This window comes from Pseudophryne corroboree, chromosome 1, assembly GCF_028390025.1.
Source record: "Pseudophryne corroboree isolate aPseCor3 chromosome 1, aPseCor3.hap2, whole genome shotgun sequence".
Lineage (NCBI taxonomy): Eukaryota > Metazoa > Chordata > Amphibia > Anura > Myobatrachidae > Pseudophryne > Pseudophryne corroboree.
Window position 1 is genome coordinate 437,207,760 of NC_086444.1, and position 14,730 is coordinate 437,222,489.

General features: G+C 43.5%; 1 protein-coding gene across 1 annotated transcript in view; it reads left to right on the forward strand.

Annotated features, from left to right (window-relative positions):
* Window positions 1-14,044, forward strand: part of LOC134897660 (uncharacterized) — a 72,228-nt gene extending 58,184 nt beyond the window's left edge. Inside the window, exons 6-8 of the mRNA XM_063914031.1 lie at window positions 5,839-5,937; window positions 9,132-9,163; window positions 12,685-14,044. Of these exons, the coding sequence (XP_063770101.1) occupies window positions 5,839-5,937; window positions 9,132-9,163; window positions 12,685-13,011 (458 nt within the window). The 3' untranslated portion in view covers window positions 13,012-14,044. The remainder of the gene's footprint in view (window positions 1-5,838; window positions 5,938-9,131; window positions 9,164-12,684) is intronic.
* The last annotated feature ends 686 nt before the right edge of the window (window positions 14,045-14,730 follow it).

The window sequence follows — 14,730 nt, forward strand, 5'->3', positions numbered from 1 at the left end:
ACCCTATGTTACAGAAAAAAACAAGATCATAATCTATATTCAGACCTAGGGGATTGAGAGTTCTAAGATGATAGATTCACTTGGATCTTTTCCTTGGATATCTGGGCTGCATAATCCCCTCCTCTCCAGGTCTTGATACTTTCTTGATTCCAAGAAATTTCAAGGCAGTTGGGTCAGTGTTGTGGACTTCTGCAAAATATGTTGACACAAGCACCATAGGAGTGTTCTATTTGTTGGAGTGCCCTTGTGACCTCCAATACATAGACAGCACCGTTAGAAAAGCAGTATAAGATGGGCTGAACATACAGTATTAGGAATGTCAAAAAAGAATGTTGTAAAAAGGGGAGACAGGAAAAATAGGGAGAGACTGGTAGAGTAGAAGGAAGAATAGGGGGTGATAGGAGGAATAGGTGGAAGAATAGGGGGAAAACAGGAGAAATGGGAAGGGAAGATGGTAGGAATAGTGGGAGACAGGAAAATAGAAGAGAGATGGGAATTTTGGGGAAGAGTGAGAACCTGGGTCCTGGGGCCTGCACAGGGAATGTTACAGCATCATGACATCTTACTTAAAGGCAAGCCACCAAGGGGTTGTGGGTAACAGTGGCCACCAACTAGCAGTGCACAGGAGAACAGTCTGAGCGGAGGCTACTGAGCGGAGGCTACTGTGCTCAGCAGCGGTGGCAGCAGTGGTGGCCTCTCCCTCCCCTCTCCCCCCCCCCCCCACAGTGGACAGTCTAAATGTAAGGGAATTTAATCAACCAGAACTGGAGTGAATGGTGGCTGGGCAGCAGAAAGGGAAGCAACTGACGGCCATCCATGACTCTCTCTGGGGGCAGGAAATACCTGTGACACTCAGTACCCAGTTGCTTCCTTTTCTCCTGTCAGAATTTGGGTATTGGGTTAGTGTAAAAGGAAGCCAATCTCTCCTTCAGTGGCCTCACATAAAAGGAACAAATGTTATTTGCAAGTTCTACACGCAACTTTATACTATAGTTTCATGTGCCACTGCAGGACACACCCCTGAGTGGGGTGGAGCTAGACACGCCCCATCAGCGGCGCGGCACATTCTGCTAACACTTACAATCTCCCTGAAACTTCTTTTCATAAGTAGGCAAGTATGTAGTAAATGTGTGTTTTAGCTAGTGATGAGCGGGTTCGGTTTTACTCGGTTTTACTCGGTTCTCAAAACGGCATCTTATTGGCTCACGGATGTCACGTGTTTTGGATAGCCAATAAGATGCCGTTTTGAGAACCGAGTAAAACCGAGTAAAACCGAGTAAAACCGAACCTCGCTCATCACTAGTTTTAGCCTCTGTAACCCAACATCAATTTCAATAGAATTTTATCATTTGAAATAGAGGAATATCGACCTATAGTAAACATACCTCTAGCTATGCATTGAGTCCTATTGGAGAAAGAGCGCTATATGAATACAATTATTATTATTATTCTTATTAATAATAATTGAAGCATTACTCACAAACCACCCATGCAAACAGGCACTCTCAGTGAACTGTTTACAGTAGTGAATCCAGGCGCTAGTTTGCCCTCCATATATATAAATTTAAGCTCGTTTTGTTTTCTTGGTGAAACCAGGAGTGCTATCCAGCCAGCTTCAGAGTACAGAAGCGCTCTTAGTGTCCCTTTATCCTTTTTTACATTTTTATAAACATTACAGAAGTCTTTTGTCACAGAATCAATCATTGATTTGTATCATATACAAATCATGGAATGGGATACAGGTAACCAGAATGTCTTGTAGCAGCCATGGATAATTCTAGAGCATATGAAGATTAGTTGCTACTCCTAAATCATTTATGTTACAATTAAACTGTATTTCTGTATACCTAGTTCAAACCTTAAATAACTACGGTGTCTTGGGTGTTCTGATTAATGGGTTACAGTCAGTGGTAGATTTCCCACTAGGCACGTGAGGGCGGAACAGAAGGCTCTCTTGCATGGGAGCCCTGCAAGACCGATGGCCAGATGAGGCCAGGTGATTCTTTTTTTTTTATTTTGACATTACAACTTGTTTTTTTATTTTCTAGCTGGTGAGGAAGGAGGGGGCAATGGTCAGTAAATTGTAGTGGTGGAGGGGTGGGGGTGAGGTTGCTGCTGCTTTGGCAGTCGGGAGGCCCCAACATGAAGGGGGCAGTGACATGATGGGGGAAACCAATACTGTCGTGCCTGGGGGCGGCTTGTCCCCTAAATTCATTCCTGGTTACAGTACTTTTAGAACTTAACTTAATTTTCACCATGATTATCTATAAGTAAAAGCCAATGAAAAAAAAATATTAATCTCTTTCAACATAGCAGTACGTATATAGTAAAAATGAGAAATTGAAACACCAAATCGATTAGCTGCTAGTCGGCTAAAATTGTTTAATGTGAGATTTTGCTGTTCAATTAGAAATCAGAGTTAGCACAGGTGTCAATTAGTGGGAATTAATACTGATTTTCAGTTTGCAGCCCCAGAGTAGGTGAAAAGTAGGGGGAAATATTTGGGACTGAGAGCAGAACATGTTACAAGTCTTCCAATGGTTAATCATGCATGTGGATGCATTCATATGACACAAATTGGGCAATCATGATGTGAAATTTTAGAAGATCACCTGTTAAAATCTCAAAAATGGGTTTAATTATATGGGACATGTATTTTGGGGTGTTGTTTTGATGGGAAATGGGGTTTGAACTTGTAGATGGGATTTACAAGTGTTTTTTCCCCCAGTTAAGGGGTAGATTCAGTGTTGGACTGGCTCATGAAGGACCCACTGGGAAATTGCTATGGCGCAGGCCCACTGAAAGTATGTCACCGGCCATTCCATAATTGCGGTCATTGACTGGATGGTCATGGCAAAGCCATAACTAGATTTTTTGGTGCCCTGTGCCAGACAGACAATTGGTGCCGGTTATTTTCCACAGCTAATTGACTTGCTTGGGGCTATCCTATTATCCCCAATGTTGCCACTTTTTTGTGGATTTTGTGTTGCCTGCCTTAGGAAGGTGACACCAAATCCCCTGATAAGTAAAGCTTTTTCTGTGATGATTGCTGTGAAATCGTATAGGTCTGTGGCTTTTCACAGATCATATGTGTTTCCGTGTGAAAATGGGTAATTGGTTGCACAAAAAAAAGTCTATAATTGGATAGTCCGATAATGACCATTGGGCAGAAAACACGATAAAAGACCATTTTTTTCATGCAACCAATTATCGTAACTAATAGGATAGCCCCCTTTGTATAATAAATTGAATGTCTCAATACCCTAACCACTCAATACCCTAACTCTCTGATCCCAGACTAACAGGGGTTAATATGATGAACATATCACAATAACTCCAACTTTTTCTGTACTCTCATCAGCTTTGTCTACATTACGCTGGACATCATTACTAGACAAGGATAAAAAGATACCATATGCAATTGCACTTAGACCAGTAAAACACGTATATACTTCACACACGGTTGTTTTTGGTGTGTTGAAAGTCCACAATTCACCGGTCACAGTATTGCTCCAGGTACATGAAATGCAAACAACAATAAAAACAATATAGTGTAGTATTTTCAATCTAAAAAATGTCCAAAGGTGGATAGACACTCAGTGAATACAGCAGAAATAAGTTGTGGACCCTTTTACAAGAAGTTTTCTTCCACCAGTTGTTGCACCCCTTCAATCACTTGGAAAAAAACACCATGTGTAACACCAATATGCACGTACGCTTACATGAAGCTTACGTGTAAGCCTGCTTGGTAAATGCCCATAAAGGTATCTTTTCCTTTTTATGTCATCTGAGGTTTATGAGTTGGACCACATAGATACGTATCCAATGCCAAGTAATTCAAAACACTGAAATTTTTTCCACAAATAAAATTAAAATTGAAACAGGGGCATTTCCATCTTTTTCACATCAGCTCCAACAGGTCAATTTACAGTATAGTCACCAATTCATGGAGAGTGGAATCCCGGGATTCCTGGAAGAAGTGACTGAGGGGACTTAGTACATCTGCCTTGCCAGCATAATATTGATCTGGAACCATCAGGAGTGTGGGATTATCCCGGGATTCCACTCTCCAGGAATTGGTGCAGCCTGTACATACTGTAGCTCCTGGGGATACTTAGGCCCAGATTTATTAAGCCTTGTAGAGTGATAAATTGCACGGTGATAAAGTACCAAACAACTAGCTCCTAACGGTCATTTTCAAACACAGCCTGTGACATGGCAGTTAGGAGCTGATTGACTGGTACTTTATCACCGTGCAATTTGTCATTATCCAAGTCTTGAGAAATCTGGGCCTTAATATTTGACGGTATTCCCAAAATGATTTATAAACAGGCCCACTAGTCACATAATGACCCTATACCACACATATACAATTGTGCCTGTGCCAAGCATTCTTTCTCCATATCTATTGTGTCATAGTTAATCGTGTGTGATACCATTTACTGGTAGTTGGGATGTCGGCGGCCATATGACCAACAGCGGCGTCTCAATGGAGTAGATCCCAACAGGGGTGAGGTAAGTATACTTACCTTCCCCACCAACCCCCCTTAACCTCCCTTTTCACAACCTAACCCCGACCAACTTTCCCCCCCCACGTCACAGCGCAACCCCTATCTTCCCCGGTGGTGCCAAAATCTAACCCCCCAACAATAGGACAGCCAATAGGTCGACCCCATATGGCCAACATGCAATAGGTCACCATGGTAAAAGGCCAACAGGTAAAAAGTCGACTGTGTTTAAGGTCGAGAGATCAGCAGCGTAAGTTCATTCCAGTTGCCCGGAGGCACATTGTACTTTGGTGTACCCCCCACTATGGTCTGTGTGTGTCTGTGTGTTTATATAAACAGAATTATATAGATAGTGATCTCAGCCGGTCTACAGGGACCAGAGCCCGCAGTGAATTGTCAGGGCTCCAGCAGGGCTGTGATTCAGCAGCCTGCAGCATGCAGAATCAGCATTCTCCGTCAGGTCCCATCTAACAGCCCAGTAGCAGCAGTGCGTGTACTGTCATTTGCTGCAATGCGGACTGATCAGTACCAGACAGGAGCTATCCTGTCCCCTATCGAATCTCCTGGGACAGAGCTGATTAGCTCTGCAGCAGCAGTAGTGGGTGCAATACAGAGCTCTGTTGTAAAAGCAGCGGTCACTCTTGGATCCCGCTGTGAACCACACAGGTGCTGCTGTAGGTGCCCCTTAAGGACTTGGAGCCCGGAGGCAGGCGTCTCCATTGCCTCTGGGAGTTATGCCCCTGTGACAGGTACAAAAGGTACCTGTGTTGACCTTAGACACAGGTAAAAGGTCGACATGTACAAAAGGTAGATAGGTTCAAAAGTTCAAAGTGACAATGGTCAACACAAGTTTTATTTTTTCATCTTTTGGTCCATTTACTATCCATGTGGAATATGAATGGGAATAGTAACCTGTGGCAAGCACAGCTGTAGCAGAGCGAGCCACCTTGCCTGAGGCGTGATGAATAACCCCCAAAAGAAAAAACCTGTGTCGACATTGTTTGTGCCGACTATTTGCATGTTGACATTTTAGCACTGTCGACCTTTCGTACCTTTCAACTTTAGACAAAGTAGACTATTTGCAATGTCGATCTTTTACATGTCAACCATATGGTATCGACCTATTGATTGTCTATCTTTTTACTGTAGATCTATTGAGCCACACCCTGCTAAGCTGCAGTGTCTATTGACGACAATTAAGCCTCCCCACAAAATAGAAAGGCTGTGAATGTATTTTATAACAGTTTCCATTTCAACTTTTGTTATTAACATTCTTTTCCCAGTTTATGAATCTTGTGTTTTAATCTCTGAATCTTATTTACTTATTTAGATTCCATACCATACTGGAGCTATTACATGGCAGGTGGCAGCTTATTTTTGTCAGCATCGGCTGCTGTAGCTTTCTTGCTGTTTAGGAGAGCTCAGAAAAGTGAGTACAAGTAATGTGTAGCTTTTACTAGGATGAACATCTGTCCATTATTACTATCTATTAACATATAGACATACGTCCCAACATTTATGTTAGTGGATGAGGGACTATTTTGAAAAGAAGGCTTGGGCTATGGAAAAGGGGGCGTGGCTTCACGGGACTGCTGCGATCGCGAGCCTTGGCCATATTTTTGTCTCTGACGGAGCATGGCCAGCACTCTGTGAGCTGATGGCATGCCCCATCTCCCTCTGTCTCCAGTGAATAGTCTCCCAACTGTCCCCCCACCACTGGGCACTTCGACCCTTGGGTGGGACAGTCCAAAAAAACAGGACTGTCCCGTGAAAATCGTGACAGTTGGCAGGTATGATATAGGGACTGATATTGGATACAAAGTAGCCGTTTTTGCATGATGCTGTGGAAGCCAGATTTACTACCTTGTGCTAATGCGGTTTATGTAGGCCAGTATCCGTGCAGCATCAAGTGGGAAGCTGCTCCGCCCACTGATTTTCTGCCCACAGCTGCAAAGTCATCATAAGTATTGGCACTTGCTAACGCCCAATGCTACAGTAATGTAGGTGCAAGAAATCTGTCTGAAACACGTGTCCCTTCTCTGTACACATGATTCAAAATAGCACGGAACTCTACCTACATACCCAAATCCCTCCCATGAAACTCCCATATCACAGAACAGTTCCGTGCAGTCACATGGTCGCTGCCCAGTTCCCATCTAGAAACTCTTATTTCACGTAAATGTATCTACTGTATGTACAGTACTAAGCCTTGAAGAGAGATAAAGTGCCAGCCAGTCAGCTCCTAACTGCCATGATACAGGCTGTGTTTGAAAACAATGACAGCCAAGAGCAGGTTGGTTGGTTGGTTGGAACTTACAGATTTGTACCCTATTGCATTTGCAATTCCACTTTTCTACTCCACGCAACCACTAATGTTAGCAAGTGAAGCTGCCATCCAGAAATGAAAATAGATGCCCACTGGAGCGAACACAACTCATTTACATTTTGCATACACATACGCAGCCTATATGCAAGAACGTTTAATATCGACTGCTCGAGTAGGTCTATAGCTACGTAGACTAGACGTAGCAGGCGCCATGTTTTTGTACGCAGGAGCTTGCAGTTACATACATGCCCCATAAACGACCATGACACTTCTGTGTTTTTACAACCACTCCCCGCTACCACCAAGTTACCACCGTCAAACGGTCATTTCCTGTCTATCCCTTTGCGACTGAATCCTCATTGCAAAAACATCGGCATAGCATTCAACTGAATTACGCCATTATCTCCATCCACTTTATCTCTCTCCAAGGCTTAATACCTAGACCCCAAAGAGAGGACCGGACAAGATCTGTCCGACTGTGTAAATTCACTTTTGAGTATATGCTAAAACTTGCAATTTGTGTCCATAAAAAAATATGCATCTGACTGAATCAGACCCACAGTATGTTAGTTTTGTATAAAATACACTGCTCAAAAAAATAAAGGGAACAATTAAACAACACAATGTAACTCCAAGTCAATCACACTTCTGTGAAATCAAACTGTCCACTTAGGAAGCAACACTGATTGATAATCAATTTCACATGCTGTTGTTCAAATGGAATAGACAACAGGTGGAAATTATAGGCAATTAGCAAGACACCCCCCAATAAAGGAGTTGTTCTGCAGGTGGTGACCACAGACCACTTCTCAGCTCCTATGCTTTCTGGCTGATGTTTTGGTCACTTTTGAAAGCTGACGGTGCTTTCACTCTAGTGGTAGCATGAGACGGAGTCTACAACCCACACAAGTGGCTTAGGTGGTGCAGCTCATCCAGGATGGCACATCAATGCGAGCTGTGGCAAGAAGGTTAGCTGTGTCTGTCAGCGTAGTGTCCAGAGCATGGAGGCGCTACCAGGAGACAGGCCAGTACATCAGGAGACGTGGAGAAGGCCGTAGGAGGGCAACAACCCAGCAGCAGGACCACTACCTCCGCCTTTATGCAAGGAGGAACAGGAGGAGCACTGCCAGAGCCCTGCAAAATGACCTCCAGCAAGCCACAAATGTGCATGTGTCTACTCAAATGATCAGAAACAGACTCCATGAGGGTGGTATGAGGGCCCGACGTCCACAGGTGGGGGTTGTGCTTACAGCCCAACACCGTGCAGGACGTTTGGCATTTGCCAGAGAACACCAAGATTGGCAAATTTGCCACTGGCGCCCTGTGCTCTTCACAGATGAAAGCAGGTTCTCACTGAGCACATGTGACAGACTTGACAGAGTCTGGAGACGCCAAGGAGAACGTTCTGCTGCCTGCAACATCCTCCAGCATGACCGGTTTGGCAGTGGGTCAGTAATGGTGTGGGGTGGCATTTCTTTGGGGGGCCGCACAGGCCTCCATGTGCTCGCCAGAGGTAGCCTGACTGCCATTAGGTACCGAGATTAGATCCTCAGACCCCTTGTGAGACCATATGCTGGTGCGGTTGGCCCTGGGTTCCTCCTAATGCAAGACAATGCTAGACCTCATGTGGCTGGAGTGTGTCAGCAGTTCCTGCGAGACGAAGGCATTGATGCTATGGACTGGCCCGCTCATTCCCCTGACCTGAATCCAATTGAGTACATCTGGGACATCATGTCTCGCTCCATCCACCAACTGTCCCTCAGAAGACCATCCGCCACCTCATCAGGAGCATGCCCAGGCATTGTAGGGAGGTCATACAGGCACGTCGAGGCCACACACACACTACTGAGCCTCATTTTGACTTGTTTTAAGGACATTACATCAAAGTTGGATCAGCCTGTAGTGTGTTTTTCCACTTTAATTTTGAGTGTGACTCCAAATCCAGACCTCCATGGGTTAATAAATTTGATTTCCATTGATAATTTTTGTGTGATTTTGTTGTCAGCACATTCAACTATGTAAAGAACAAAGTATTTAATAAGAATATTTAATTCATTCAGATCTAGGATGTGTTATTTTAGTGTTCCCTTTATTTTTTTGAGCAGTGTATAAAGATAGAGAATTGTAATTACTTAATAAATTCTAATGTGCAATATACACTATCAGTGACACAAAGAGTACTGACATACAGTAAAGAACGGCACTGGAGAAAATCACTCTCCTAGTAAAGTAACTGTATTAGAACAGCATAATTTAACATTCAGATATGTATTCTCATCTATTTCTCTTCCCCCTAGAGAAGGCCGAAAACTTAGTATCAACATCACATGTAAGTCTTATTTATTATTTCAATAATGCACTGCGTTCCAATAACTCATGATAACTTCTCAAACTCTACAATCTATTCAGATGGATGGCAGTCATTAGGTCGACATACATTGGGTTGACATGCATTACATCGACAAGGAAAAAGGTCGACATGCGTTTTTCACAATTTTTTCAATTATTTTAACTTTTTCATACTTATTGATCCACATGGACTGCAATTGGGAATGGCAACCTGTGCAGCAGTAGCGGAGCGAGGCACCATGCCCAAAGCATGGTGAGCGAAGCGAGCCATGCGAGCAGACACTGTGCACTAATTGGGGTTCCCAGTTACGTTACGAAGAAAACGACACCAAAAAAAGTAAAAAAAAACTCATGTTGACCTTTTTCCATGTTGACCTTCTGACCATGTCGACCTAATGCATGTCGACCAAATGTGGTTGACTCAATGTATGTCGACAAAACTCATGTCGACCTAACCACACCCTATTCAGACACCTAATACACTGTGAAAGGTAGAACAAGTATAACATTCAAAAGAAAGGAGATCTCCTATTTCAAGGCACTAACAACAATACCTTGAAAAAGCATTCTTATGAAATGGTTCATGTATGCAGATGTCAGATATGTCATGTCCAAAAATCAGTGAGTTGTAATTGTGAACATGCAGGTGGGTTGTTTTCAAAATTCCGTCAGTTACAGCAGGATTCTGACGGACATAGGGGGGTCATTCAGACCTGATCGCTCGCTAGTGTTTTTTGCTGCGCTGCGATCAGGTCAGGCGCGTCGCACGGGTACAAAGCGGATCATTGCTGTGCGATGGGTTTTACGAAGAATCCATTCGCACAGCCGATCGCAAGGAGATTGACAGGAAGAGGGCGTTTGTGGGGGGCAACTGACCGTTTTCAGGGAGTGGTTGGAAAAACGCAGGCAGGTCCAAGCGTTTGCAGGGCGGATATCTGACGTCAATTCCGGCCCCGGACAGGCTGTAGTGATCGCAGTGGCTGAGTAAGTCCTGGGCAACTCAAACTGCCCAAGATCTTTTTGTACCGCTCGGTTGCACATGCGATCGCACACTTGCACAGCTAACATACACTTCCCGGTGAGTGGTGACTAGGCAAATGCAGGACTGCAAAAAAACAGCTAGCGAGCGATCAGGTCGGAATTACCCCCATAATCCCAATGGATTCCAGTAATTATTTTAACCCTAGCCATAACTGTAGCCTAGCCCTAACCCTCCCACGGTCTAACCCTAACCCCTCCCGCAGCCTAATCCTTACCCCCTGTACTTACCAGTGGGATCTGTCTGTATTCTGTCCATTGGGATTCTGCTGTTGGTCTTCCGGGTGTTGGGATCCTGACTGCCGGGATTTTTACTGCATCCCATCCAGGCAATATTTGCACAGAATACTTGGCCTAAATCATATTTTTACGCAATTGCTTCTGCAATTACGATTTTTAGGCTTTGGAACTGCTAATCTTAGCAAGTGAAGCTGCCACCCTGAAAAGATGAGAGACACCCACCAGAGACATCGCAAACTGATTTGTAACTGTGTACACATAAAGTAGGCAGACTGTATGCAAGAAACATCGACTGTTAGAGTGTCCCCTATGGCTATGTAGACTGGTTGCAGCCGTAGCAACGCTGGAGCCATGTTTCTCTACATTTATGATCACAGCTGACAGCAGTGGTATCGAGAGGAGGCGGCGGGTACTCTTTACCCAGGTCCCTCTGCCCCCCTTCCCTATTGTAGACAGCACCGGCACTTGGAACAGGGAGAGAGAGGAGTGACTGCTGCAGCTGCTGTGTGCAGCTGCACTGGGGAGAGAAACAGCTGCAGAAGCAGCCACTCCTCTCTCACCCAGCTGCGTGATGTGTGGGGGGTTGGAGAGTGTTCGATCGCACCCACCCGCCCCCATTTGCCCCTGTGTAGGACCCCTTATACTTTTATTATTTACTTAGAAGGGGGCTCGCCACACCTCCCTGTATTGGCTGATGGCAGAGGCAAGTGACCAATGTCCCCCGTGTTAGGATTTCATTAGGGGCAGATGATACAGATAGACGTGAATCTCTTCTGTTATCCTGAGTCAACCCAAAATGTCTTCAAGCACTTTTTGTTTCAGCTCATTCATGTTAAGATATGGAACAGGAAAGAGAAAGAATAGACCACAATAGTGCAATCACCCTTATTTAAATAGGGAAATGGTGCTTTATAAATATACACTCACAACATATATTGTGTTCAGGCATATAGCACATCACCATATGTGTGCAGGTATCTAGATATTCATTGGTTACCATGATAGACCATCAATTCCTCCCAGGTTTTTCATATATCCACCAGGATGATCATTTAAATCTCTCGCACTGGGGGTCACAGCAGGAGCACAGCGATCTAATCACAGATCACCGGCTCCTGGGTGCAGGTAAGTATAATTTTTTTAACTTTTTTCTTTACATAGTGATCAGCCTGTGTGTCTGTTTATCAGACACACATGGCTGATCAAAGGGGCCCAATCCTAGCTCAGCCTTCACTGCCAGCAGGCACAGAAGGCTATGCAGGAGTAGGGGAACCAGTTGGAAGTCCTGATAACACTATCTCTAGATAGTGTTATTATGACAGGGCGTCCTCAAGTATTTCTTTTAAATTTTTTTTGTTTTTAGTACATTTGGGCAGATCACATTTCCCATTACAAGTATGGGAAATGCAATCTTTAATGCAAATTTAAGAGATTGGAGGATAATTTTGATAATTCACCTCAAATTGCCCTATAGTATATTCTTTTGCATATAAAATAATGTAAAACCAATGTGAAAAATCTTTTTTTCACATTGCTTTAGTAAAACTGTGACACTGAAGAAGGTCGAGTCAGCCTAGAACACACCGCTCCAATTCGTCCCAGAGGTTCTCAGTGGGGTTAAGATCTGGATGAGCTGGCCAGTCCATCTAGGTTACTGAATTCTCTGTATACCAGTCCAGCGTCACCCTGGAAACATGACAGGTAGCATTGTTGCCCTGATAAAAACATTTGTAGTCCCCATAAAATTTCCACAATGTAGGGAGCACTGAGTTATCAAGAATATCACTGAACTTCTCAGAGTTAATGTGACCATGCTTTACAACTAGTGAACACATGCCAAACCAGCTGAAACAGGCCCGCAGTTTAATGCCACCACCTCCATGCTTTACTGTAGGTACTATGATGATCCCCTTTTCAAACTTGGTTAGCTCCTTCCGACAAGCCATTTCATTAGCAAATAATCTAATCAGTGCTCCTCTCAATATGGAGTTAGCTTATAGTAGCCTATGGGCTACTCTTTTGCAAATTTGTCCAGGGAGGGTCCTCTGAATCTCTCTCAGCCGGCTCCCAGTGACGCAACTATAACAAATGCTAAACAAGCCTTATTTTGCATTTATTACAATTGCCGTTTTAAATTCGTAAATCAAAGCCTCTTTGCCAAACTCCTGTATCTCCAAAAGTTTAATCAAAAAAATGTAATGATCACATCTGTTACTATTAAAGGTAAAAGAAGATGATTTATATTCAGAAATCACCCTACATCCATTCCTAGAAAATGAAAAACATTCATCAACAGAAGTTCCTAAAAGAATAAATGCCAATTCAAAGGACCATGCTGCTAAAAGCTTCAAAACATTTCCACCATTGGATCTACTCTCACCGCCAGACAAAGAGATTGAAGTGCTGCACACTTATTCAGAAATTGATCATTATACCAGCGGAAAAAAGAGCGCCTTATTAACAGACTCTTACATCACAATTTATTCTACTGCTCAGGCTCTGGATCCTTTGCCTTTTGTTTATCAGACTGTAGTTAAGAAAACAACTTAAGCATCATATAAAATAACTCTTAAATCTGGAGTGCTATCTGTCTATACAATTTCTCTACATATTTTAAATTGAACATAATATGCATAAAGAACAATTATATGCTTTGCTATCCCAACCATAATACCCACATTTTTTTCAACCAATGGTTCCAAGTTGATGTGACACCATTAGCTGATACCATTAGAGTTGAATGCTAGTATAAGGCAAGTATCCCATTGAGAATGTTACCATTGAAGCTTGCTCACCTGAGCTCTCTAGACGTAAAGGGCCAAGAAACCTTTTTCAGCATCTAACATTATGCACTAGGAAGGACATGTTTGCACATATATAGAGTAGATCAAGTCATTGGTCAGTCTCTATTGCCAAGATCTTCACTGTCTACTACAAAATCAACTGTGTCGTGTGGAATGAACTCAGAAAGCAAAAGGTATAATTTGTTTACCTATATTTTGCCAAATATTTTAAGACATTCAATAATAAAATCAATCCATAATTCACACATTATGGGATCTAAGCATGGCAAAGGGGGCCATTATTATAGAGACTGGGTACAGGATCTGGAATAAGAGAATTCACTAATGTGAGCGGCTGTGTGGCGGGGCTGCCCTAACCTGGTAGAAGCACCAAGTTTACATACACAGTGAAGACTACGCAAGCCCTCTCACTTCTCTAAATGGTGTGAGAGAGCACCAATCCAAGCAGCTGGTAGAGGGTGGTGAACAAGGCAATAATTGTCCATAATAAGTACAGCTGCACCAGTGATCTGACTTGTGTGGATTTCAAGCGCTACCAAACGGTCAGTGGACACAGTATTAGGGGGCATGGGTGCGTTCCCCTAAGGTGGGGACTTGCACGCCTCAGGTGATACCAAAATTGTAGGGGGCATGGCCGCGTACCCCCAAGGTGGGGACGGGCACGCCCCAGTTGGTACAACGTTGGAAGAGCCTTTGCGCACCGCTTCCGTTTCCTTATCCTGCGATTTGTTTGGTTGTGATTTATGTGAGTAATAAATAAAGCTGTGACGATTTTCAATTGCCCAAAAGTAAAGGGGTCTCATCTCAGTTAATTGGTTGGTCAAGTTGGGGTGCCGGTAAGTTGTCCTCTCCATCCTTATAAACATCTTTCATATCTGGTTTTATCATGTGGTTTGTCCAAAATTTAATATGGTATAGGTATTTGTACTCCACCACTCATTGGATGACCTGTTTCATTAAATAATAATTTTCTTATTTTGCTCAAATAAAAATGATTCCCTTAAAAATAACAGATTTAAAAATGGAACTTGTAATGCTCATTGGACACTAGTAGTAATGGGCCCTACACACTCAACGATCCGTCGCCAGGCTGCCCGACGGCGGATATGGCCAACGGGCGACCCGGCGGTGGGGGGGGGAGTTTCTTCACTCCCCCCGTCACCTGGCTCCATAGCAGTACATGCTAATGTGGACGAGATTGTTCATATTGGCCTGCATGCATAAGCGACTTGGCACCAGCGATTAACGAGTGCGGGGCCTTGTATCATTAATCGTTGGTGCCTACACACTGCACGATATGAACAAGTTCTCGTTCATTAATGAACGAGAACGTTCATATCGTGCAGTGAGATCTGTAAGTGTGTAGGGCCCATTAGAGGAATGAGTGTTAACATGAAATAGTTTCCCTTATTTATCAACACTTAGCATTGATATAATCTACAGATGGAGCATGTTTTATTGAGAT